The 27,364-nt window shown below is 40.2% G+C and overlaps 2 protein-coding genes across 3 annotated transcripts in view; one reads left to right on the forward strand and one right to left on the reverse strand.

Moving 5' to 3' along the window:
- Positions 1 to 5,997: 5,997 nt before the first annotated feature.
- LOC125273113 lies at positions 5,998 to 12,582 on the reverse strand. The gene is made up of 4 exons (XM_048198382.1): positions 12,446 to 12,582; positions 12,136 to 12,226; positions 7,606 to 7,751; positions 5,998 to 7,543 (listed from the first exon to the last, which is right to left on the reverse strand). Exons 1-4 carry the CDS (start codon positions 12,580 to 12,582, stop codon positions 6,856 to 6,858), a joined length of 1,062 nt encoding a protein of 353 aa, XP_048054339.1. The 3' UTR covers positions 5,998 to 6,855.
- Positions 12,583 to 26,622: 14,040 nt separating this feature from the next.
- Positions 26,623 to 27,364, forward strand: part of LOC125271385 (C-type lectin domain family 4 member E-like) — a 58,091-nt gene continuing 57,349 nt past the window's right edge. Inside the window, exon 1 of one of the 2 annotated variants that reach the window (XM_048195467.1) lies at positions 26,623 to 26,825. In XM_048195467.1, the coding sequence (XP_048051424.1) occupies positions 26,726 to 26,825 (100 nt within the window). In that variant the 5' untranslated portion in view covers positions 26,623 to 26,725. The remainder of the gene's footprint in view (positions 26,826 to 27,364) is intronic. The other variant, XM_048195465.1, reaches the window with a different exon arrangement.

The following is a 27,364-nucleotide window of genomic DNA, read 5'->3' on the forward strand; positions in this document are numbered from 1 at the left end:
TGTCCAAATTCGTAGTTATTCTTCTTCCCCCTGTATGGTAATCAATGAACCATAAGAAGGAAAATTATCAAATTTGGCATGCTTGTAGTGATAGTAATTAAAAGTAATTTGACCAACTTTGGAGTATCTAGGACTAAGTCTATAGCGCCACCACCAGTTCAAATATTCACTTTTGTAAAGGTTATAACTTTTGAACCCTTTGTTCCAGAAAAATGAATGTCAATACAACTGATTCCTCTCTTCATACTGATCACATTCAATATCTTACATTAAGTCTCCACCCAGTACAGTAGTGGCCATTTTGAAAAGTACAGTATTCCGTTTTTTCGCTACTCCTCCTTCAAAATTTGTCCAATTTTGTCCAAACTTTGATCAGGTGATCTTTGGTCTGAGCCGCACAGAAATGACTGAACAGATTTTTTTTATTCATCTTTGTTCAAAAGTTATGATGTCACGAAGTTAACGAGGTTGACCCAAAATTGCTATAGAGGCTGTATCTCGGCCAAACTTTGAGCAATCAAAACTAAAATTGGTACACTTGATCAAGACCATGATCTGAGGTTCCATGCCAAATTTGGGAACAGCGCCACCTACAGGTCATGAGATCTGAAAAATGGCTATTTTGGCCAATAACTTTTGAACACTTTATTAGAAAATCAAGATCTTGGTGTCTATGGATTCCCTGTGCCATGCCGAATCCGAGGATATCGAATTCGTCAACATCGGATGAAGCACGTGTCCGCCATTTTGAATTTTGTCATAAATTGCAATAACTTTTAAACAATTTGACATATCTTCACACAAATTGGTATGTATGACCTTTAGAAGGTCCTGAAGGTACCTGAGAAGTTTCAACACAGCGCCACCTACTGTTCCACAGATGTAATGATTATTGCAAAACCACTTATAACTTTTGAAAACACTTTCCAAAATGTGTATGCTTTATGTCATTTTATTCCCTGGCTTATGCCGATTCCGACGATGTGTCATTTGTCATTTTCCTTAAATGTACCTGTCCGCCATATTGAAATAAATGGAAAACAGTTTTTTCGCTACTCCTCCTACAATTTTTGTCCAATTTTGTCCAAAATCAGCTCAGGTGATCTTTGGACCGAGCCGCACAGAAATGACTGAATGGATTTTTGATATTCGCTACCATTCCCAAGATATTCATCTCTGAATGTGACCTTGCTTGTGTTTGTTGTCTTATGCTAGTTAGCTTAGCATGCTAATTGCTTAGCATGCTAACCAGTTGTCATTCTCTTTAATGTGGCTCTTCAGTTATCAAGTTAACCATGAGCTTCATTAGCATTAAGTTAGCTTAGCATGCTAATATGGTTAGCATGCTAAGTAATGCTTTTTTTGTGAATTCTTTGTTAGACTAAAAGGTTTCTTCCACAGTCTGTTGAAAGTGCATCCTCAAGTAGCTCAATGTGTAAAGCCAGTTATCTGAAGAGCCCTGTATCCGAAGTTACTGGGTTCGAATCCCAGGTGGAGCGGTTTTATAAAATAGTGTGTTTTGATTCCTTTACTGCCTCTTGGATTAGAAATAAATGCTTTTTGTTTCATGCTGTGTTCATTTTCATCTAAGCTTATGTACATTCTGAGTTCATTCTTGCCCGTAATTCTGAACCAGCTGTTTCATGTTTGTTCATTTTCTGCTGTTTTTCCTCTTCCTGCTCTGTATTGCACTACAGCATGATGAGCTGCAGAATGATCTAAAGTGCAGCTTTATAAGAATTCTTCATTTTGAGTTCATTTTCACATGAACTAATAAACTTCGGCAGGTGTGGAAACATTCACTTGCACAGTGGTGCAATGAGATGAGAAATGGACCTTGGACCCGGAGGTCGTGGATTCAAATCTCGTGTGGGGTTCCTTTATACAATTGTGTGTAATGAGTCATTTTGATACCTTTTTTATCCAAATAAGGATTGTGCTAATCTTTATTCCTCTTCAATGAGATACAAGTATTTTAGTTCATTCCGTGTTCATTCTCTGAACTTCTATTGATTTTCATTAGGGGCCAAGCCCCAAAGGGGCCAAGCCCCTATTGTAATTGTACGTTTTCCCTTTTATTATTAGGGGCCAAGCCCCAAAGGGGCTGTAGCCCCTATTGTAATTGTACGTTTTCCCTTTTATTATTATTATTCTTCCTCCCGAATGGGAGTCTATGGCAGCCCTATCAACGGAACATGAGAAAATGATGAAATTTGGCACACTTGTAGTGATGGTCATGTCTAGAAATCTGACCAATTTTGGAGTCTCAAGGACCAACTCTATAGCGCCACCACCAGTTCAAAAATTCAACATTCTAAAGGTTATAACTTTTGAACCATTTGCTCTAGAAAAATACAATTTAGTACATCTGATTTGTCTCTTCATGCTGATTCTATTCAAATTCTTACATTAAGTCTCCACCCATTACAGTAGCGGCCATTTTGAAAAGTACAGTAGTCCGTTTTTTCGCTACTCCTCCTTCAAAATTTGTCCAATTTTGTCCAGACTTTGATCAGGTGATCTTTGGTCTGAGCCGCACAGAAATGACTGAGCAGATTTTTTTTTATTCATCTTTGTTCAAAAGTTATGATGTCACGAAGTTAATGAGGTTTACCCAAAATTGCTATAAAGGCTGTATCTCAGCCAAACTTTGAGCGATCAAAACAAAAATTCGTACACTTGATCAAGACCATGATCTGAGGTTCCTTGCCGAATTTGGGAACAGCGCCACCTACAGGTCATGAGATCTGTAAAATGGATATTTTGGCCAATAACTTTTGAACACTTTATTAGAAAATCAAGATCTTGGTGTCTATGGATTCCTTGGGCCATGCCGAATCCGGGGATATTGAATTTGTCAACATCGGATGAAAAGCATGTCCGCCATTTTGAATTTTGTCATAAATTTCAATATCTTTTAAACTATTTGACATATCTTCACAAAAATTAGTATGTATGACCTTTAGCAGGTCCCGAAGGTACCTGAGAAGTTTCAACACAGCGCCACCTACTGTTCCACAGATATAATGTTTTTTGGAAAAATGCTTATAACTTTTGAAAACACTTTCCAAAACGTGTATACTTTATGTCATTTTATTCCCTGGCTAATGCCAATTCCAACGATGTGTCATTTGTCATTTTCCTTAAATGTACCTGTCTGCCATATTGAAATAAATGAAAAACAGTTTTTTCGCTACTCCTCCCACAAATTTTGTCCTATTTTGTCCACAATCAGCTCAGAAGATCTTTGGACCGAGCCGCATAGAAATGACTGAACGGATTTTTGATATTCGCTACCGTTCCCGAGATATTTGTCTCTGAATGTGACCTTCCTTGTGATTGTTATCTTATGCTAGTTAGCTTAGCATGCTAATTGCTTAGCATGCTAACCAGTTGTCATTCTTTTTAATGTGGCTCTTCAGCTATCAAGTTAACCATGAGCTTCATTAGCATTAAGTTAGCTTGGCATGCTAATATGGTTAGCATGCTAAGAAATGTTTTTTTTGTAAATTCTTTGTTACACTAAAAGTTCTCTTCCACAACATGTTGAACATGTGTCATAATGTAGCTCAATGTGTAAAGCCAGGTACCTGACGAGCCCTGTACCTAAAGATAGTGGGTTCGAATCTCGGGTGGAGTGGTTTTATGAAATTGTGTGTTTTGATTCCGTTATTGCCTCTAGATTAGAAATAAATGCTTTTTGTTTCGTGCTGTGTTCATTTTCATCTAAGCTTCTGTACTTTCTGAGTTCATTCTCGCCCATAATTCTGAACCAGGTGTTTCATGTTTGTTCATTTTCTGCTGTTTTTCTTCTTCCTGCTCTGTATTGCGCTACAGCATGATGAGCTGCAGAATGATCTAAAGTAAAGTTATTAAATATAACATTCAGTGCAGTTTCATAAAAATTCTTCTTTTTGAGTCCATTTTCACATAAACTAGTGAACTTCGGCAGTTGTGTCAACAGTCACCTGCACAGTGGTGCAATGACATGCGCAATGGACACTGGATCTGGAGGTTGTGGGTTCGAATCCCGTGTTGGGTGGTCATTATGCAATTGTGTGTAATGAGTCATTTTGATTCCTTTTTTATCCAAATAAGCATTGTACTAATCTTTATTCCTCTTGAATTAGATACAAGTGTTTTTAGTTCATTCTGTGTTCATTCTCATCTGAACTTCTATTGATTTTCATTTCATTTCCACCTGTCCTTCTGAACCAGCTGTTTTGCATGTACATTCAATTTCTGCTGTTTTTGCTCTACCTGCTCCGTATTGCGCTACTGCCCCTTCTGGGGCTTGGCCCCGAATTGCTGCTTGCAGCTATATTTTAGCAATGTTTCTGAGGTGAAAGAAGGCTGTTTTTGTAACATATGAAATATGATTTTCAAAGGACAAGTTGCTGTCTAATATAACACCTAGGTCTTTAACTGTCGAGGATGGAGTAACAGTACATCCTTCTAAATGCAGATTGTAGTCTGAGAGATTCTGTGTACAGGTTTTTGGTCCAATAAGTAATACTTCAGTCTTATCTGAATTTAATAGAAGAAAATTACTAGTCATCCAATGTTTTACTTCTTTAACACACTCTGTCAGTTTGGATAATTTAGAGATTTCATCTGGTCGTGATGAAATATATAACTGAGTATCATCGGCATAACAGTGGAAACTAATCCCATGTTTTCTTATAATATTGCCGAGTGGCAGCATGTAAATTGAAAATAGCAGAGGGCCTAACACAGATCCTTGCGGCACTCCATAGTTTACTATCGTTATCTTAGATTTTTCCCCGTTTCTATATAAACAAAATTGTGACGGTCTGATAGGTACGACTTAAACCACCGTAATGCCTGTCCCTGAATACCAGTGTAATATTGTAGTCGATCTAAGAGTATTATATGATCTATAGTGTCAAACGCAGCACTGAGATCAAGTAACACTAGCATTGAGACACAGCCTTGGTCAGAAGCTAGAAGCAAGTTTGTAACTTTAACGAGCGCAGTTTCTGTGCTATGATGAGACCTGAATCCTGACTGGAATTTTTCATAGATAGAGTTTTTTTGCAAGAAGGAGCACAATTGGACCGACACCACTTTTTCTAGTATTTTAGACATAAATGGAAGATTTGAAATGGGTCTGTAATTTGCTAATATGTTTGGATCTAATTGTGGTTTCTTAATGAGAGGCTTAATAACTGCTAGCTTGAACGGTCGTGGGATGTGACCTAGAGATAAAGACGAGTTGATAATATTGAGAAGAGGTTCTTCTGCTACAGGTAACAGTTCTTTCAGTAGTTTAGTGGGTATTGGATCTAATAAACATGTTGTTGGTTTAGACGCAGTAATAAGTTTATTTAGCTCTTCCTGTCCTATAGTTGTAAAGCACTGCAACTGTTCTTGAGGGGTGATAATTGAGGCTGAATCATAAAACTCTGTCAAAGGTTGTACATTTACAATTTTATTTCTGATACTTTCGATTTTTTCATTAAAGAAATTCATAAAGTCATCACTACTAAACTGTAATGAAACATTTTGTTCTGGTGATATCTGTTTATTTGTTAATCTAGCTACTGTACTAAATAAGAACCGTGGATTGTTTTGGTTATTCTCTATAAGTTTGCGAAGATGCTCAGCCCTGGCTGCTTTTAGAGTCTTTCTATAGCGGGACGAACTGTCTTTCCATGCGATTCTGAAGACCTCTAAACGAGTTTGTCTCCATTTGCGTTCTAGATTACGAGTTTCTCTTTTCATAGCGCGAGTAATACTGTTGTACCATGGAACAGTATTTTTCTCTCTAACCTTTTTTAATCTCATCGGTGCAACAGTATCTAATGTACTAGTAAAAATGGTGCACATACTGCTAGTCATTTCCTCAAGATCATTTGCGTGTTCGGGTACGATGAGCAGCTGAGACAGATCAGGCAGATTATTTGTGAATTTATCTATAGTTGTCGGGAGAATTGTTCTGCCTAGTCGATATCGTGGCGCAATTTGACAAATATCATCAGTATGCAGTACGCATGTTACAAGGTAGTGATCAGAGACGTCATCACTTTGCGGTAGAATTTCTATATCAGTAGGATTTATTCCATGTGATATAATTAAATCTAGAGTATGATTAAGACGGTGAGTGGGTCCAGTGACGTTTTGTTTGACCCCAAATGAGTTTAGTAAATCTGTAAACGCAGCCCCTAATGCATCATTTATATTGTCTATATGAATGTTAAAATCTCCAACAATCAGCGCTTTATCAACGTTGACCAATAGGTCTGAGAGAAAGTCTGCAAACTCTTTTAGGAAATCAGCATAAGGCCCTGGAGGTCTATAAATGGTAGCCAAAGCAAGAGATAGTAGCGACTTTTTACTTATATCTGAAAGTGTAACATTTAGCATAAGAATTTCAAATGAATTAAACCTGTAGTTTGTTCTCTGAGTAACATTAAGTATCTCTCTATAGATTGTTGCTACACCACCGCCACGGCCAATCAGGCGGCATTTATTTTTATAACGGTAGCCAGGTGGACAAGACTCATTAAGACCAAAATAATCATTTGCTTTAAGCCATGTTTCAGTAAGGCAAATTACATCAAGACTATTATCCGTGATAATTTCATTTATGATAACTGCCTTAGGTGTCAGCGATCTAATGTTTAGTAGCCCTAGTTTTAGAGATTGTTTTTGTTCAGTAATTTTACAAAAATCTGGTTTGATCACGATTAGGTTTTTTCTAGATCCTTTATTTTTATTGTTAAACCTCACTATTCGGGGAATAGACACAGTTTCTATAGACTGTACTACACTCACATTTCTATCAATGAAGTGGGCAGAACACAGGCTGTGATTTGAGGTTTGACTTACTAGTCATATGGTGCGAAGCGTCTTGGAGATGTTCTCTGACAGAAGATCAGCTCCGATGCTGCTGGGGTGCAGGCCATCAGCACGGAAAAGCCTAGGACGCTCCCAGAAAAGATTCCAATTATTTACAAAGAGCAGCTTCTGTTCATTACACCAAGACATCAACCATTCATTTAAAGCAAATAATCTACTGAACCTTTCATGTCCTCGTCGGTACGTCGGAAGCGGTCCGGACACGATGATCTTCGTCGCGGGCGATGTGGCTCGTACCGTCTCGATCAGGCTTCTGAAGTCCTGCTTCAGCACCTCCGTCTGCCGCAGCCTGGTGTCGTTCACCCCCGCGTGCAGCACTACAGCTCCGATGGTCTCGGCACCGTTGAGGATCGCGGGAATCTGCGCAGAGACATCGAGAACACGAGCACCAGGAAAACAGTGACTGCGCACCTTACCTTTGGCTGTGGAAGCGTGGACGTGGCGGACGATGGAGTCTCCGATGACCACGGCGTCGCGTTCTGCCTCGCGAAGAGGGGAGAAGCAGTTCCGTGTCGAGACGTCGAAGACCGGGGGCGGCGGAGGAGAGGTCCTGGTCCGAGGCCTGGCTCGCGTCTTCCGCTGCTGAAGCACCCAAGGTCCCTGGTGTGACGGCGCCGGAGTGAACGAGGGCTGGGATGAACGCGTTCTTGGTGCTCGGGCCCTGTGCAGAGAAACACACGGCGTAGAGGAAGCAGGAGTGTTAATATCGCGCTGCAAACTTACCGAGGGTTGGTGAGCGTCAGCGCGAGAAGTTTCCAGCGCTGTCTGCCGCTCGCGTAGCTCGGCCTGCTTCTCGAGAAGGATCCGGATCTGCCGCTCCACGGCCTCCAGTTCCAACTGCACCGTATGCAGCTCAAACGTGTCCTCACCTGCACACAAAGGTAGAGAAACATCCAATACACTCGCCATTAGAGTAACTTAGATGAAACAATAATATTGTGAGAGAGAAGAGTACAAACGCTAGCGTAGCGTGGGCGTGGCACGCCGCTAATGCTAACGGGCTAAAGCTAGTAGCGAAAGTTCGGGAAGTCGGATAAAACTAGCGATATCAAGGTAATCCAAATGTTTTTTATATAAAATAATGTTGGGGATGTGTTCCCCCACCGAAAAAGAAAGAGTGATAGATTATAAGTTAGATTTTACGAGGCAAAAACAAACAATTAGGAATCAGCTCGACGGAGCTCTAGCTCAAACAACGCGGCAGCAACAAACAGGACGTGACGTATGACTTTATTGTGATTGTTTATCACAGCAATTCCAGATATTTGTTTTATGAAATAACATACTATTTAAAAAGTCCTGTCTATTATCTAAAGACAAATTATCTAAGGTATGAAGAGTATTCACTGATATTTGTGTTTCTGTCCTGTTTATCAGGAGGAAGTAGATGTTTGGTGTTGATGACAGTGTGTCTCGGGATCATTTGTGTTCTTCTGCTCGTCTCCATCATAGCGCAGCACATCTCCATCACAGCAGAGAGAGAATCTCTGTTCAAGAGTTACAAAAACACAGCTGAAGAGTTCAATCAGTCCATCAACAGATTACAGGACAATTACACTGAAATAATGACTGAAAAAGACCAACTGAAGAACTACTTCAACCCTTTGAGTCAGAAAAAACTGGAGCTGGAGACCAGAGTCACGTCTTTGAGTAAGAAACTGGAGACAAAATCTTTTAAAGAAGGTTAGTATTGTCACAGACACGCCAGGCTCTACCCTCACACAGACACAGCGTATGTCGTCACCGGAGTATTAATCACGCACACCTGCAACCCATCAACACCCTCATCAGCAGCACCATAAAAGACTCACGCTCTCACGCAGTCACTGTCCGGTCTCGTTTGCACATGGTTCTTACCAATCTGCTTACCTTAAAGGTCCCGTTCTTCGTGATCCCATGTTTCAAACTTTAGTTAGTGTGTAATGTTGTTGTTAGAGTATAAATAAAATCTGTAAAATTTTAAAGCTCAAAGTTCAATGCCAAACGAGATATTTTATTTAACAGAAGTCGCCTACATCGAACGGCCAGTTTGGACTACATCCCTCTACTTTTTAAACAGTTTTTTGACTAACCTCCGCCCACAGGAATACACAAGAGTTGCGTTTGTAGAGTGTGTTTGTCGCCATGTCGTCGAAACGCTGTTATTTTCATCCCGCAGTCCAATCACCGGGTCTGATTCCGGCTCAAATTGATAGGGTAAAATTAAAGACATGTTTACAATAACACTGAGCGCATGCATCTCCACGTTATGGTAAGAGGCATGACTTTTCCGGGCACGGTGCGCTCAGAGCTGTCGAATCACAACACAGGAACCGCTGGCACAATCAGAACTCGTTACGTATTTCTGAAGGAGGGACTTCATAGAACAAGGAAGTCATCAGCCCGTTTTTATGACAGTGAAAACAGCGGTATACAGATAAGTAAATTATGTGAAAAATACTGTGTTTTTTTACACGCGAAACATGAACACGTTATATTGCACATTATACACACAATCAAAGCTTCAAAAAACCATGAAAAATGGGACCTTTAAGGACTCCTCCGAAGATACTTACCTGTCCTGCAAAACAAGACAAGTATCAGTTCTACATCTATATCTGCCATCGTATCAACTTGCATTCACTTACCTGCACTCTGTCATCAATACTGGTTGTTCAATAAACATCATTTCCATTATTCCTGTCGCTGTCCCCTTCTGTACATGTAACAGAAGACTGGACCAACACCGCTGAACAGCCAGTATGAGTGCTCCAGATCCATTCCAAGAGCTCGTAGATGTACTACGCCGAGCACTCACCACCATTCAACTGGCATCTGCACCAGCGCACAGTTCCGCAGTCACCGCCTCTTCTCCCTCACCACCTGCGGTTGCCAGTCCCATGGCCAAACCGACGCCCTTCTCTGGTTCGGCGGAGGATTGCAACGGATTTCTCCTGCAGTGTTCGCTGGTCCTGGAGATGCAACTGCATTTGTATCCTGATGATCACGCTAAGGTAGCGTTTATAATTTCTCAACTAGAAGGCAAGGCGCTTCGCTGAGTTGAACCGCTCTGGTCTAAGAAAAATCCCATCACCCAGTCTCTCTCCAGTTTCACCGCTCACTTAAAAGAAGTCTTTGGAAAACCTGCTTGGGATTCATAGATTGGTGAGAAATTATGTCAGTTAAAACAAGGTTCCCTGTCTGTAACGACTATGCTCTCCAATTCAGAACCCTTGCTGCCTGTAGCGGTTGGAACGAGCAGACCCTCATCACCACATATCGCCAAGGATTGGATCAACGCGTGCCGTTGCATCTCACTGCATACGAGGATTCCATCAGGCTCGAGCGCTTAACTCAACTCTCCATCAGATTCGCCACTCGTATGCAATCATGTCTCGAAGAGCACCAGGGCCAGCCGTTATTCCCATCATTACTCCACTGACCAGAATCTGTCAGCTCCCCAGAACCAGCCAACGAACCCATGCAAATAGAAAACACTCCTCTATCTACGGCGAGTGGCAGAGACGGCTGACCCAGAACCTCTGTTTATATTGTGGTCAATCTGGGCATTACATCTCTGAATGCCCCACTCGCCCAGCTCAGCCCATGTTGAGTGTGATAATTCCTTCGATTATTAAGATGAAACCACTTACCACTGTTGTAAACATTACTGCTGCCGGTTTATCTCTTCAAGTCAGTGTCCTCCTCGATTCTGGGTCAGCCGGGAACTTCATCTCCGGAGCCCTCTGCTGCCAGCTCCAGCTCAAGACAACAGCCACGCCGTCGACTTATCAGATCCACTCGGTAACTGGAAGACCACTAAGCTGAAGACAAGTGCGCTTCTGCACCGGCCCCATCCAACTCGGCATCCTCCACATTGAGCAACTACATCTGCTGGTTCTGGAGGAATCCACCACTGACGCGATTCTAGGGTGCCCATGGTTGGAGCAGCACAACCCGGTCATCTCATGGAAGACTGGTGAAATCCTGAAGTGGGGTGACAAATGTTTTCTGGATTGTTTTCCTTAGTTTCCTGCTCCAAGTTCCCCTTGTTCTGAAGAATTACCAGTCTGTGCTACTTCCATAGAAAGTCCCCTAGAGAATCGTTCTGTGGATATTCCCCAGTGTTACTCCCACTTCAGTGATGTCTTCTGCCTCCACACCGGCCATGGGACTGCGCCATTTATCTGCTTCCGGGTGAGCCAGTGCCCAAAGGGAAAATCTACTCCCTGTCCATCTCGGAGAAGAAGGCCATGGAGGAATACATCAAAGAGGCTCTGTCACAAGGTTACATCCGCCTGTCTACTTCCCCTGCTGCTTCCGCTTTTTCTTCATGGCGAAAAAGGATGGAGGCTTGCGGCCCTGCATTGATTACAGAGTCCTCAACAAGATTACTTTAACCTGTTAGCCAGCACCCCCGCTTTTGGAAAATCCCAAAAAATGACATACCCAAACTAAAACGGATACAGTTCATGAACCCTTTGCACTAAAAGCATAAGTAAGGTCTCATTTGAAAGCAGACACTTTGCAGTTTATGTTAAACTCATAATTAATTATTGTCACAATGAAGAAAATAGTTAAAAATAGCTTTGAAATTTTGAAAAGTTATTAGAAATTAATTTTTATGAAATATATTTATGAAAATAAAAGTGAAGTTGGCCTTGTGGCAATCTAGAAATGCACTGCAGCTAAAGCCACGTGTCTGACCATGTTATATTTCAAATCTGAAGATGATAGGTTTAAAACTCTGAGTTTTATTACATGTTTTTCAAGACCATGTCATGAGACTTTATTTAGAAAGGACTCTAAAATGTTAACTGATGTTTATTGTAGATGATGTTATGAAAAGAAATTCGTTACGAAATTAAACATTGAACGCAGCAGAACTACTTTGACAAGCGGATTAAGTCCAATAAAAAAACGGAAATGTTATGTTATTTCACAGGTACATGTTTTTCCACATTATTTTACAGCAGATATGTAAATTTACATTATATTTCTGTGATTTTACAGAATATTCAAAATACAGAAAAATCTGTAAAATATTAATCAACATTTTATGTAAAATTACACATTATTCTGTAAAAATACAGAACATTTCTTTTAAAAAACAGAAATTTAATGTAATACTAAAATACATGCAATTCCCTTTAAATTTAATAGTGCAAAATAAATAACAGCAAATATCAGTAAAACAACAGGCATTTCAGTGTATAATGACAAAACGGGAAAAATCTGTAAAAAAAAAAAAAAAATAAAAATACAGACCATTACCTGTAAATTTACATTTATTTTTAACAGTGCAGCAGAAGAACACAAATGATCCCGAGACACACTGTCATCAACACCAAACACCTGCTTCCTCCTGACAAACAGAGAGAAAACACACAAATATCAATTAATAACCATTGCCCTTTAATCAACCTTTCTAAGTATTTGTCTTTAGATACATAATTTCATAATGATAAATATCTGTAATTGGTTGTAAAATATGCAAACAAGAACATATGCTTATAAATTAAATATCTTTTTAAAAACAAAAAAACTAACAAACAAACAAAAAAAAACATTATTGCTCAATTACCAACTCCGTCTCAACTTTAGAATAAATTTCTGCTTACTGCACACTCGAGCTTCTCCTTCATCCTGGCAGAGACTCTGTGTTTGAGATTCAGTTGTGCCTCCAGTAACTGTGTTTAAAGTATACCTGCCTGATTTCATTATTTGCTCACAGTCCTGCAATACAGCAGCCTATGTGTTCACAGATGAGCTGTGGTCTGTACTGTAAGACTGGGTTTCCTGCTAAGACAGAACATGGAATCAAACATTGTGCTATAGAACAATAAAACACATTCATCTGGAGAATAAGGACCACCTTGCCCAGTCTTCTCACCTCGCCCATCTATGGAGGGAGGGAGATCCTTTCCCCCTGACTCAAGTCACTGAAAATTCACTAAGAATGTTGATAAAAAACATTTGACTTTATTTTACAGTACATGTACTTTCCTGGTACATATATAGTAATTATGTTGTACTTACAAGTAAAAGAGTGGTAACACAAGGTACTTACCTGACATGTATGTATATGGAAACTAATAAGAAACACTGCTGTACTTTCCAATGGTAAAGTAAATGGTAATTACTTTGTAACTATATACAAGTGTTGGGTAATAACAGGTGCTTACTTATAGTGTCCGTATATGGTAACTAACAGACACATTACTGTACTTACTAATGAATGTACATGGTAACTACGTAGTACTTACGGACAATTGTGGGTAATAACAGGACCCTCCCCAATCTAAGTAATGTATAACTTACACATTAACTAACTGGCATATTCACTAGTACATACATAGTAAGTACATGGAAATAGGACTGTAAAATAAAGTGCATTCTTGTACATAAACATTACATAGGAATCAGTGATGCGCGGGTTGATCCAAAATGAGCGGGTGCCTGCGGTCACCCGCGGTTACGAGTCATCCAAAAATATTTTTAATGATATTCGGGTCTCGGTCGGTCGGGTCGTTTGAAATAAAGATGCCAATTAAACCTTTGTAATTTTCAGTTTTACTTACTAAAGGTTTCAGTTTTACTTTCATGAGTATTTGTGAACATTTATTTATGGATATTGTAGCCTCAGTCTTTGGCTTAGCCTACCTGTTTTTGTTCGTCTAAAATGCGTTAATAAATACTTTATTAACATATTCTATCCCTGCATTTTGTGTTTGTGAGAGCTTCAATTGGGCATTCACGTGGCGAAATAGCCTAAGCCTACTAATACAAGTGGGAAATCCTTATTTACCTTTTGAATGTTGAGCGTTATTAACTTTTGAATAAATGCTGACGTGGGACAAAATGCCCGATTTCCCAACACGTTGAACTGAGCAATGCCATTGTACCATTTTAATAGGCTACTTTTAAGCTCAGTAATGTCAGTTTTATGTATTTTCTGAGAGGGGGCGGGATTTTTGTTGGGAAAGTCCGGGGGAGAGATGCACACTTCGATTAGACTGGATAAACACATGCAGCATCTTAATTGTTAAGAAAATGAAACGAAAAAAATGAATAAATCAAGCCTTTATTATATAACACTAGGCTATATCATACAACATTCAGAAAAAGAACAGTTTGCGCTCCTAAGGGCTTTCACACTTTTCCAAAAGTGGGCCTTCTCTCAGTTGACCTGCTGATTAATTCTTCAAGTAGGGTCGAAACATAAACATCGCATTCATCAATAATATGCATCTCTAGACAGCTGAAATGGAAAATTATTGGCCGCCTCAAGAACTGCCTGCTCTCGCCGCTGCACCTCTGAGCGCACCACGTCAGGTCCTGAAACATTTCTCTCCTACACAGGCTGGATTAATGGATATTATTGGCCAGAGAGGCTGATGGGGGGCGTATGGGAGGGGGGCAGCCACACCCCCCCCGCACCCCTAGTTCTTACGTCTATGGCCCAATGACACTACAATGAGCATTTACTACTTTTAAAAAAATGCGGGTCAGGAAGCGGGTCGGGTACAATACTTTCCTTCTTTTTTTTTTGCGGTCCGAGTTGCGGGCGGGTTAGTTGAAAACGTTGGTCGGGTGCGGGTTGTTTATACATTGACCCCCGCATCACTGATAGGAATTACCAGCTCTTACAGTGGCCAGTTGCATAAACTGCTTAGACTAGTCTTAAAACTAAAATCATCTATTTTTGACTGGTACTAACTTTGTAAAGTCAGTTACATAAAAAGGTAGATCAGTCTAATCAGAAAAGTAAGACTGATTAGCCCTAACTAAGTGCTAGTTGGTCAAACTAGATCTTAAGTCACAGTCTTAACTTAGAGGCTAAGTTTATGCAACCGGCCACAGGTGTAACTTACACATTAACTATTTGGTATATTCACTAGTACGTTCATAGTAAGTACATGGAAATAGGACTGTAAAATAAAGTGCACCCTTGTACATAAACATTACATAGGAATTACCAGCTCTTTAACCTTTGTAATAATAAGCTTAAGCATATTAACTAGTAAGGACTGCAAAGTAAGATGCACTATTGTGGAGAGCAATTTATTATTAACAGTGCATAAAACACTAAATAAAGTACATAAATAGTGCAGCAAAACAATTACTTTATTTCTTGAGAATTATGTTTTTTAAATGGCATCAGTGGGAAAACACTATTGGTAAGCCTCTGTTTTGTACTGTTGTTAACATGCACACACTGTAAGTAAGTGTCTGTTATGTGTGTCCACACTAGTCTGTGAGTACAACATAGTTGCCATGTATATACCACTACTAAGTACATTAATGTGTCTTACTAGTTGCCACACATAAGTGCCTGTTATTACCCACACTTGTCCGTAAGTACTACATAGTTACCATGTAAACACCATTAGTAAGTACAGTAATGTGTCTGTTAGTTACCATATACGGACACTATAAGTAAGCACCTGTTATTACCCAACACTTGTCTATAGGTACAAAGTAATTACCATGTATGTACCATTGTAAAGTACAGCAGTGTTTCTTATTAGTTTCCATGTACATACATGTCAGGTAAGTACCTTGTGTTACCACTCTTTTACCTGTACGTACAGCATAATTACTATATATGTACCAGGAAAGTACACGTACTGTAAAATAAAGTGCTACCGATGTATCTTGTGAATATCTTGTTTTTTTCCTGTTCATGTTTGGTATCATTTTGTCTCAGTGTGATTGATAAAATGGTCTCAATTTCACCAGATATTCATCATATTATGTGAAAGCTTAAAAAAAAATGGAATTCTGTTCTCCTTTTTGGGTCGTCCTTCTGATAATCATTGCTCTTCTCCCCCGAAACCAGGTTCAACCCTTTGGGGCATAATATTTGTGAAATATATATACAAATCTTTTGTTCTGGTCTGGGTATTTAAGGAAACTGGCAGAACAGTCTTTGGACTCAGACTTTCTGGCTCAGCTGGGACTCAAACCAGAGACCTTCTTGCTGTGAGGAGATGGTACTGAGACACTTGAGCTGCTCTTAGAAACATTATTTTTTATCTTTTTTAAAAACTTGTATAGGGGTTTCATGAACATCTATATCGGACGTTCAGAAGATGTCAAGAAATAAACATCATAAAAACTTTCATTCTGGCTCCTCAGTGGATGTCTTCTCAATGTGTGCCAAGACATCTTCTGGACATAACTTTGCTTATAGGGTATCATGCATTTAAAAGTGAAATGACCAGCAGACAACACTTGATCACACAAATAATATTTCATATGAGTCAGACTTAATAGTTTTTGAGTTAATTACAGCATCCAAAACAAATGCAAATTTGTATTTTTCAGCATTGCAAAAATTTTATTTGCATTATGCAAAACCCCAGTAGGCGTATACTGCAGTGATGCTGAGACTCGTACTGTCACATCACTGATGGACATTTGGATCAAAATGTGATCAAACATGATCAAAAATCAAACATGATCTTTACTTAAAGTTGCCCTAGAACTTCTTTTTAAAAGATGTAATATAAGTCTAAGGTGTCCCCTGAATGTGTCTGTGAAGTTTCAGCTCAAAATACCCCATAGATTTTTTTTTTAATTCATTTTTTTAACTGCCTATTTTGAGGCATCATTAACTATGCACCGATATATAGGTTGTGGCCCCTTTAATTCTCGTGCTCCCCCACCCCCGGAGCTCGCGCTTGCCTTAAACAGCAGAAACACAGTTTACACAGCTAATATAACCCTCAAAATGGATCTTTACAAGATGTCCGTCATGCGTGCTGCATGCATACATCGATTCCTGTGAGTATTGTATTTATTTGGATGTTTACATTTGATTATGAATGAGTTTGATAGTGCTCCGTGGCTAAAACTAACATTACACACTGTTGGAGAGATTTATAAAGAACATTTATAAAGAACAGACTGCAAGTGTTTAAAAATGAAAATAGCGACGGCTCGTCTCCGTGAATACAGTAAGAAACAATGGTAACTTTAACCACATTTAACAGTACATTAGCAACATGCTAACGAAACATTTAGAAAGACAATTCACAAATATCACTAAAAATATCATGTTATCATGGATCATGTCAGTTATTATCGCTCCATCTGCCATTTTTTGCTGTTGTTCTTGCTTGCTTACCTAGTCTGATGATTCAGCTGTGCACATCCAGAGGTTCTGCCCTTGTCTAATGCATTGATCATGGGCTGGCATATGCAAATATTGGGGGCATACACCCCGACTGTTACGTAACAGTCGGTGTTATGTTGAGATTCACCTGTTCTTCGGTGGTCTTTTAAACAAATGAGATTTATATAAGGAGGAAACAATGGAGTTTGAGACTCACTGTATGCCATTTCCATGTACTGAACTCTTGTTATTTAACTATGCCAATATAAATTCAATTTTTAATTCTAGGGCACCTTTAATATCCTAATGATTTTTGGCATAAAAGAAAAATAATATATTTTGACCTATTGTTGGCTATTGCTTTAAAGGAGTACTTCACCCCTGGAAAGATGAATGTGTATTTAAAATTGGTCATTTATGTAGTAGAAATGTGAAATTATTTTTGAATTTGGAGCTTTCTAGACTGAGAAAAGGCAGAAAATGTATTTTTGACTAATGTGGATGAAAGACAACAACTCCCAGAATGCACTTCTTTCGCTGCCCTTTATGCTAACTTACCACAAAAGCCTGTTGCTGTATTGGTTGAGATGACTGCAGAGACCGATGAATTTGCGAGAATTACCACTGATGTAGTGCAGACTATAACAAAATAATGTTAAAAATATAACTGACACCCACTTTTGATAAAATCTTTGATCTATGTCCGTGAGTAACCTCAAACGTGCATATGGGCGTGGCGAAAAAATGTCGAACTACTTGCTATTACTGGCTGTAGTTTTAAGCCTCTGGCCAAAAAAGCCTCCGATGACGCAAAATGACGATTTTTGCGTCATCAGAGGCTTTTTTACAGAATAAAAATGCATAAATCTCTCATCTCGGGCTGATATGAAGGGGGAAAGCACGGTAATTCGAAAATACTGGTGGTATTCTACTAATACAAAGCTTAATGCTAAATCCTGAAGTAACCCTTTAAGTATAACTGTGCGAATTATGACTGGTTTTGTGGTCCAGGTCACATTTGTGTATAATCTTGAGTTTTTCCTAATGGAAATATAAAGAAACCTTAGTGTCCAATAAACTTTTGGAAACCACACAAACAGCACTTCAGGTCAGTTTGAATGAAGCGCCCATATAATACAGTTCCTCTCAGGGGTGCAAAATTAATCTGTTCCCGCCCCCATGTCAAAACAATGCCATGAACTGAAACGGACAGAGAAGTGTTGGAAAATCATCTCTGCAAAACAAAATGTTGCAGAGATGCGCTTCTTTTACAGCAGTCATTGATTTATTTTTATTTGCAAAACATATTTTTTCTCTCAATACTTTATTTTTCTTTTGCAAAACTTTATTTATTTACTTTATTCTTTTGCAAATATATGTGGCATTATATTGACTTCATAGTTGGGAGGTTATCCTAAGTTTTAGAAGTTATTTACGATGATTTTTCCATTCTTCTTGTTCCCCTTTCCTCCATGATTCTGCTTGTTAACAGCAGGTGTCTTTGATAATGCTCAATCATCACTTAATTAATCACTTAGTCATACAATTATTATACAATTATCATGCTGGTAACTATAAATTTACTATAACTCATTCAACCTGAGTTCTGTTTCAGTTGTTGAGTTCACATAACTTTTCTATTACCACAGGTCCTAAAGCTCTTGAATGATCGTAACCCTTCTTTTTTCAGTCATATTCCTCTGAGCTTTTTTTTTCTAATGGCTCTCAGCCATCTAAACTTAGTCTTTCTTCAAATCTCACTCTTGCTCACTCTCTCTCCTCCCCCATTTATCTGGACACACCCTCCCTACTGCTGATTGGCTCAGTTTCTCTCCTCCTCCATCATGAGTGAACACACCCCTACTGCTGATTGGCTCAGCAATCTGTTGTTTCTCTGAAACTAATATTCCACATATTCCTTCTGCAAATGTGCAGATTAACTATAAGGATGCTGTTACGGCCAAAGCCTTTGTATTTATTATTTAGTGTGGTGTGTATTCTTTCTTTATATTAATTTGTGTCTTTCTCTTCCCCCGAGGGTAAGCTCCGCCCCTGTGCACCTGCGCCTCATTCATTTACGACGCGCTGGGTTCAATATAAGACGGGAGCGTGTAGACGCGGGGGTGTGCTGTTGAGTGTCGAACTTGTGCTGCCTCCATCATAACTCCAGTCACCAGGTCACCACTGCCGCTGTCTTTAGCTCTATGTGAGCGTGGTGCACACTTGAGATTCCAACGACTACATCTCCAGACGCCAGGCCGCCACCGCCACTGTCTTTGGCTTTATGTGAGCGTGGTGCGCACTTGGGAATTCCCTATGACTACAACACCTGTCGTGTAGCTGCCACTGCCACTGTCTTTAGCTCTACGTGAGCGTGGCGCACACTTGAGAGAGGGCTCGTGTGGTAAGCTGACGCGGACGGCCAGTTGTGCCTGACGAGCTCTGTGTGCGTCCTTATGGCCCGCTGATGTTATGAAGCTGTTTGTTTTGTTTTATGTTGTCTTATTTTGTTGATCTGTGTGTTTGTTTATTTCATGTTCGTTGTATCAGAGTGCTGGTTCTATACTATCTGAACAGTTGCCTGTGATACGCGAGTGCTGCGGCATTAATAAACGGATAAATTGTTACTCTTTTGTCTTGCGTGTCCTTTTATGTTGCTTACCCCCTTCCCTAGCGAGTTCTTTAAAAGTGGGGTTCGTAACATAAATGGGGGCTCGTCCGGGATCCTTTGTAAGTATTGTTTCCCGAGAATTTAGCTGCCAGTAATTAACGTGATTTGTTTGGTGTGGAGCGGATCAGGTTTGTCCTACACATTCTCCGGTTAGTCAGAGTAAGCCAACAGGGCTGTGCTTAGCGCCAGTTCTGGCTACGGTTTACTGTTTGTTGTTTTCTTTATTATTTTAGTTTGTTTTGTTTGGAGGTATTCCGGGGGAGAGAGCAATCTCTTAATCGGTACCCTCCGAAGACTAGCTATAGGAGGTAGTTAGACTTCTGGGTAGGTAGGTAGGTCCGGAGTGTGTGTGGATTTTCCTTATTTGTTTCCACACCGGTTTTGTAAAAAAAAAAGGCAACTTTTGATTTGAACAAATTCATTTTAAAATTTTCATTTCATAGATCAGCCTAGTGTTGAGGGGTTAGAGGCGTGTCGAAAAAATGATCTGTTTCTGATTGCTCAGCGTTATGAGATTTCTGTTTCTAAAACACAGCGTAAAGCGGAAATAAAAGCCTGTATTGCGTCTGCTTTGGTTGCTTTGGTTGACAAAGGGGTGTTTCCTTCGATGGAAGCAGTTTCTGGGGAAGCAGCTGGTCCCGCGATAACTGCTGCAGGAAGTCCTTCACGAGTGCCGGTTGGTGATCAGTCCACTCCAGTGACTACTGGTGCAGGGGTGAGTGCACCATTTTCAATGCCTAAATTCGAACCGATTTCTCTTTCTACAGAGGCATCGCCTGAATTTCGTTCGGATTTGCGTTTAAAAGTTCGTTTAGCTCGTCTACAGTTAGAGACTCAGGATCGAGCTCAGGCGAGACAAGATGATTTAAAATGGCAGATTGAGATGTATCGAATTGATGCTGATACAAAAGTGCGACTTCGGCAGGTGGAGTTGCAGGCTGCTCAAGATCTCTCTAAACAAACGATTCCTAAAACATCTAGTTTGAACGATTGCTCTGAGACAGCTGCTGGTCCATCAAATTCGAATATTGTCTCTAATAATTCTGTTCCGTCAGGTAATGTATCCGAGTCTGTAGTTGTATCGTCTCCTCATTTCGACGTGGCTAAAAATATCTCGATAGTCCCACCTTTTCGGGAGAAAGAAGTGGAAGCTTACTTTCAAGCGTTTGAACGAATCGCGAGTGCTCTGAAGTGGCCAACTGAAGTTTGGGCTTTGATGTTACAGTGTAAACTAACAGGTAAGGCACAAGACGTGTGTGCATCTCTTTCGTTAGACGAGAGCGTTCAATACGAAGCCGTGAAAAATGCGATTCTGAGGGCGTATGAGTTGGTCCCCGAGCATTACCGACAACGTTTCCGTACCATGAAGAAATCCGCGTCTCAAACTTATGTCGAGTTTGTTCGTGAGAAAGGAATGTTGTTTGACCACTGGATTAAAGCGTGTAAGGTCGCAGACTACACTTCTCTGCGAGAGTTAATGTTGATTGAGGAATTTAAGAACTGCATTCCGGAGCGCACTGCTTTGTATTTAAACGAACAAAAAGTCAGTATGGTGCAGCAGGCTGCTGTATTCGCAGATGAATATGCTCTGATGCACAAACCGGTGTTTTTTAAGCGTTCAAGTGATTCTGGAGGTTCAGTACCAAAGGAGAATGAGATGGTCTCTGATGGTAAATGTAAATGGGTTCCTAATGCTCCGAAGTCCCGTAAAGAGTGTAGTTATTGTCACAAACTTGGACATGTAATGGCTGATTGTCATAGCCTAAAACGAAAGCATGAGCGACAAGAGTCTTTCTCTGTTCAACCTCGAGGTACCGTTTTGGTTAAAACTCTCTATTCCTCCGGCACTACTTCTACTCTGGATCCCTGTTTCCAGCCTTTCGTGTTTGACGGTTTTGTATCTTTGAATGATGTCGAAAGTCGTAAACCAGTGCGAATTTTGCGTGACACTGGAGGATCTCAGTCTTTTATATTGTCGGACGTTTTAGATTTCTCTGCGGGCTCCGCGTGTGAAACCAGCACGATTGTGCAGGGTATTGAAATGGGGTTCGTAACTGTTCCTCTTCATCGCATATGGGTAACTTCTGAATTGGCATCTGGGTGCTTTGAAGTCGCAGTTCGCCCATCCTTGCCTGTGAAAGGTATTGATTTTATAATGGGGAATGATATCGCTGGTGGCCAGGTTATGCCGGTCGTAAAAGTGACTGATGCTCCGTGCAGAGATACGCAGTCTGATGTACTCGCTGCAACTTTACCTGATGTGTTTTGAATAAGTGCTGTTACGACACGAGCACAAGCAAAACGTGACGTTCAAGATACTAACCTCAGTGACACTATTTTTTCAGAGCTTCTAGGAGATGATGTATCTCCAGAATCTTTGGATGAGGCTAAAGTAATGCAGAGTTCACACGCTTACTTTGATTTGGCTGCTGATGCGTCAATCTCACGTGAAGCCTTGATTGAGGCGCAGAAAAACGATCCGACTTTACGAAAGTGTCGTGCCAGTGCTGAGAACAGTTCGATGTCGCCGCGTAATCAAAGTTTTTTCTGGAGTGACGCAGTGCTGATGCGCAAATGGAGCAGTACGTTGTGTGCTGAGCAGGCAGATGATTGGAACGTGGTGCATCAAATTGTGGTTCCCTCGCAATTTCGACAGCAGGTATTAAGTTTAGCCCACTATCATCCTTGGTCTGGACATCTAGGAATTAATAAAACCTATAATCGTGTGCTCCAACATTTCTTCTGGCCAGGATTAAAAACTGATGTCTCCAAGTATTGTAAAACATGCCATATTTGCCAGGTTGGGGGAAAACCTAACCAGGTGGTGCCACCCGCTCCTCTCTGTCCTATTCCTGCCGTAGGAGAGCCGTTTGAGCGCGTTTTGGTAGACTGTGTGGGTCCACTTCCCCGCGCCAAGTCTGGTTGTCAATACTTATTGACGATAATGTGAGTGGCTACTCGGTTCCCAGAAGCGATTTCTTTGAGAAGCATAACTGCCAAATCTGTGACGAAGGCCTTAACGAAATTTTTATATCATTGCGCATGATATAAATGTTAGTAGTGCATTACCCATTAAGCAACATGCATACCGCTGTCCGGTAAGTAAACGGGAAGAAATGAAACGCGAGGTAACGTATCTTTTGCAAAATGGTTTTGCTGTTCCGAGTGCCAGCCCTTGGAGCTCGCCATGCATTTTAGTGCCAAAATCTGATGGGACCGTCCGTTTTTGCACTGACTTTAGGAAGGTTAATTCTGTCACTGTGCCTGATGCTTTTCCATTGCCGCGCATCGATGACTGTATTGATAATCTTGGAGTAGCGAAATATATCACAAAACTAGATCTATTAAAAGGTTATTGGCAGGTGCCTCTAACCGAACGCGCTTCTGAGATCTCCGCGTTCGTTACTCCAGATTCGTTCCTTCAATACACACGGATGGCTTTCGGCCTGCGAAACGCACCGGCGACGTTTCAGCGCTTGATGTCCATGGTTTTGGGCGAAGTGCCCAAGTGTAACGTCTATCTGGATGATGTAGTCATCTATTCATCCACCTGGGCTGAACACTTGTTGACTTTGCACGATGTATTTCATCGCTTATCCATTGCATCTCTTACGTTGAATTTGAAAAAGTGCGAATTCGCTAAAGCTTCGGTCACATACCTAGGAAAACAGGTAGGAAACGGGCAGGTTCGGCCCTTGGATGTAAAAGTGACTGCTGTTCTTGAGTACCCGGTACCTACTACGAGGCGAGAGCTGCGTAGATTCCTTGGAATGGTAGGATACTACCGGTGTTTCTTCAAGAACTTTTCGAGTGCTGTTGCTCCTCTAACTCATTTGTGTAGCCCTAAAGTGGATTTTAGTTGGACTAGTGACTGCCAACAGGCATTTTTGTCTGCAAAATCTCTCCTGTGCAGTGCTCCTGTTCTCTCGGCTCCGGATGTGACTCGGGCGTTCCAGCTGGAGGTGGATGCCAGTGCTGTCGGAGCGGGAGCTGTTCTTCTACAAGAGGGTGCTGACGGAATAGCTCATCCAGTATCCTACTTTTCGGCTAAGTTTAACTGTCATCAGCTTAACTACTCGACAATCGAGAAGGAGACCTTAGCACTCTTACTGGCATTGCAGCATTTTTATGTTTACGTTGGAGCCAGTATTTTCCCTGTTATAGTTTATCGGATCATAATCCACTAGTCTTCCTCAGTAAGATGTACAATCACAGTCAGCGCTTAATGAGATGGTCACTAATGGTGCAGCCGTATAACCTAGAGATCCGTCATAAAAAGGGATCTGAGAATGTGGTCGCCGATGTCTTGTCACGGGGCTAGGCTTTATCTTTAATACTCAGAAACAGTTTTTTTTTTCCCTTGTCTCTCCAACAGGCTATAAGGAGAAAATAGGAAATCTGTTTCTGTTTTCAGGGGGGGAAGTGTTACGGCCAAAGCCTTTGTATTTATTATTTAGTGTGGTGTGTATTCTTTCTTTATATTAATTTGTGTCTTTCTCTTCCCCCGAGGGTAAGCTCCGCCCCTGTGCACCTGCGCCTCATTCATTTACGACGCGCTGGGTTCAATATAAGACGGGAGCGTGTAGACGCGGGGGTGTGCTGTTGAGTGTCGAACTTGTGCTGCCTCCATCATAACTCCAGTCACCAGGTCACCACTGCCGCTGTCTTTAGCTCTATGTGAGCGTGGTGCACACTTGAGATTCCAACGACTACATCTCCAGATGCCAGGCCGCCACCGCCACTGTCTTTGGCTTTATGTGAGCATGGTGCGCACTTGGGAATTCCCTATGACTACAACACCTGTCGTGTAGCTGCCACTGCCACTGTCTTTAGCTCTACGTGAGCGTGGCGCACACTTGAGAGAGGGCTCGTGTGGTAAGCTGACGCGGACGGCCAGTTGTGCCTGACGAGCTCTGTGTGCGTCCTTATGGCCCGCTGATGTTATGAAGCTGTTTGTTTTGTTTTATGTTGTCTTATTTTGTTGATCTGTGTGTTTATTTCATGTTCGTTGTATCAGAGTGCTGGTTCTATACTATCTGAACAGTTGCCTGTGATACGCGAGTGCTGCGGCATTAATTAACGGATAAATTGTTACTCTTTTGTCTTGCGTGTCCTTTTATGTTGCTTACCCCCTTCCCTAGCGAGTTCTTTAAAAGTGGGGTTCGTAACAATGCTCTGTTAATGAAGGGAAATTGCTTGAACAAACAGGATTCTGTGTGGGTGGAGTGCATCCGTGTTGTGTGTGAAGGGGTCTGTATAAACCCTGATAATTTTACAATAAAGCTGAAGACTTAAATGAACACTTCTCTGTATGATTGTTTTCCTTCCCTTTTGGCCAAAGCTGAACTGGAAGAGACAGGGTTCCCACGCGTCCTGAAAAAACTAGAAAACCTGGAAAAATAATCAACAAAATTAAATAAAATTATGAGCTTCCAGCGTGACAGCCATATGCATTCTACTTATGTCTGTTGGTTTGTTGCTACCCCAAACAGCATATTTAAATACTGTTTAGAAAACACAAAGTACAGCAACTGCTTTGTTATGGCTTACGGCTGAATGTACCATCAGCGCCATCTACTGTCACAGACTGAATGTTATGTGCAATTTCATTCAGCGCATCTCCTTGATTTGTTCTGTTGCCATTCTTCTCATCCGTTTGGGCTTGTTTCGGAGTGCGCATGCACATTCATTTTTAATTGTATGCCTGATGAACGGCTTCGTTATTTTTTCTCATCTCATCACATTGTCACAAAGTATATCTCGTCACATTGACAGTTATGAATTATAATGAATCACGTAGCCTATATTTTCAACAAAAAAATAGCTAAATTAAACAAAAGTTTATATGTTTTCATCCCTGAATACTTCTGTTGGTCGTTTAACATTTCTATTGTAAAACAGCTGACAAATATTAAATGCTGAGTTTGTTTATCTCACACTTTATGACCGAAGCGTCTCGCTTGAATTCATGATCATCATTCAGCAGCTTCTGTAAACATAAAGCCTGCCTACTTTGATTTGATTAGTCATTTCAAAAATTTTTTACATTAATGAGCGGTGTTTGACTACTGACAGCTGAGACGAGAATGTCCATAATCTTGGCGTTGATCGTGTTTTTCATATTTCATCATTTTTAACCTAATTTGGAGTAGCTTCTTATGAAATTGGTAGCATCAGCGGAACAATTTGATTAAAAATATATATATTGTTATATATACCTTATATATTATGTTTCTAGTAAATTTCTTTAATGAAAAACCAGGGGAACCCCAGGGTATTTTTTCTGGGCCTTATGGGGTCTGGGACATTAAAACTTTATTTTTTAACCCTCTACCGCATGGTGTTGCCATATGGCAACATACTCTTTGCGTTCATTTCCTTGCCACTGTCTCTTGAAGAGAACATTCTAGGTTTTTTTGTTGGTAAGAGAAGACCTTAGTTTAGCCAATAATGTGCTTTGGTTAAGTCACATGACATGCAATTTTTTTCTGTGTTTTTTCTCCATATGGCAATTACATTGTGACACCAGTAGGTGGTGACATGTGACTGATAAAAATGTGTTTGTCATTGAATCATTCAAGAGATTTGATCAGAAATGCTGATTCATCCAGTAATGAAACAACTCAAGTGTTTATGAGTAACTGAATCATTCACTCGAACCATTTTTTTTTTTTAAATATTTGATCATTTACTTTGTAAAATCATGTAGTCCTATTTGTTCATATTATTATTCACAATACTGAAAATAAGTTGATTATCTGAAAATGTTTATTCTGTCTAAGTCAGTGACTTTATACTTTGTTTTATTCTTAAATGTTATTGTGTCTTGTTGTATGTGTGCACTGGTAGCATCAACATTAGGGTAAATTCCGTGTGTGCGCAAGCACTCTTGGCAATAAAGCTCTTTCTGAATCTGATAACAAATCTGCCTTATAAACACAGTAAACAGCAGCCAAGACCAGAGAGAAACAAAGACAGGAATGCCAGGCTAAGACGTTTAGCTTACAAGTAGGCATCATTCTAAGAACCACAGCTCATCTGTCAAGACGTACTGCAAGACCCAAGAACAAATAATGGAATTAGAGGACTTTTATGAAAATGAACTCAGAAATAATAAGAACACAACTGGACTCCAGAGACACTGCCAGGATGAAGGAAGAGCTCAAAATCGCAGTAAGCAAAGCATTTCATTTGAGGCATCAGGAAGGTTTCAGGAAATGATAACTGTTAGATTTTAATATTTTTTTTCCAAGACAAATATGTCAATATTTCTACTTTTATATTTTTTTTATATATCTATTAACACATTTTTTCTTTTTACTTTTTTTCAGTATATTTTCTTGTTTGCATATTTTACAGTAGTAAAAAAAATAATAATTTTGATTTGAACATTCATATTTCAGGTTTATATTTTAGGTAGATAACTTATTTTTAGTAAATTACCTTCTTATATTTCAAAACTCTCAGCTTTTCATACAAACAGTTATGGTATGTGTTACATGACGGTGGTGTATCAAACATACAATGAGGAAGATAAGAGTTAAACAAGTCCTTACTTGATAATTCACAGGGAGAATCCAGAATCCAGATAAGAACATACACCAACTCAGAACAAACAAGACCCGACAAAGACACACCAACAGAACTGAACTGATATACACAGACTAATAAACTAAAATGACTAACAGCTGTGATGAATATGATTAGTGTCC

This window comes from Megalobrama amblycephala, linkage group LG7, assembly GCF_018812025.1.
Source record: "Megalobrama amblycephala isolate DHTTF-2021 linkage group LG7, ASM1881202v1, whole genome shotgun sequence".
In the NCBI taxonomy this organism is placed as follows: Eukaryota; Metazoa; Chordata; class Actinopteri; order Cypriniformes; family Xenocyprididae; genus Megalobrama; species Megalobrama amblycephala.

What these genes read in the sequence shown, in the direction of transcription:
- LOC125273113 (XM_048198382.1), bottom strand. Translation starts at nt 12,582, where the DNA reads ATGAAATCAGGCAGGTATACTTTAAACACAGTTACTGGAGGCACAACT. An exon ending in CTAAAGTTGAGACGGAGTTG is followed by an intron (nt 12,227 to 12,445) that starts GTAATTGAGCAA and finishes TCTGTTTGTCAG; the next exon opens with GAGGAAGCAGGTGTTTGGTG. An exon ending in AAATAAATGTAAATTTACAG is followed by an intron (nt 7,752 to 12,135) that starts GTAATGGTCTGT and finishes CTTTGTGTGCAG; the next exon opens with GTGAGGACACGTTTGAGCTG.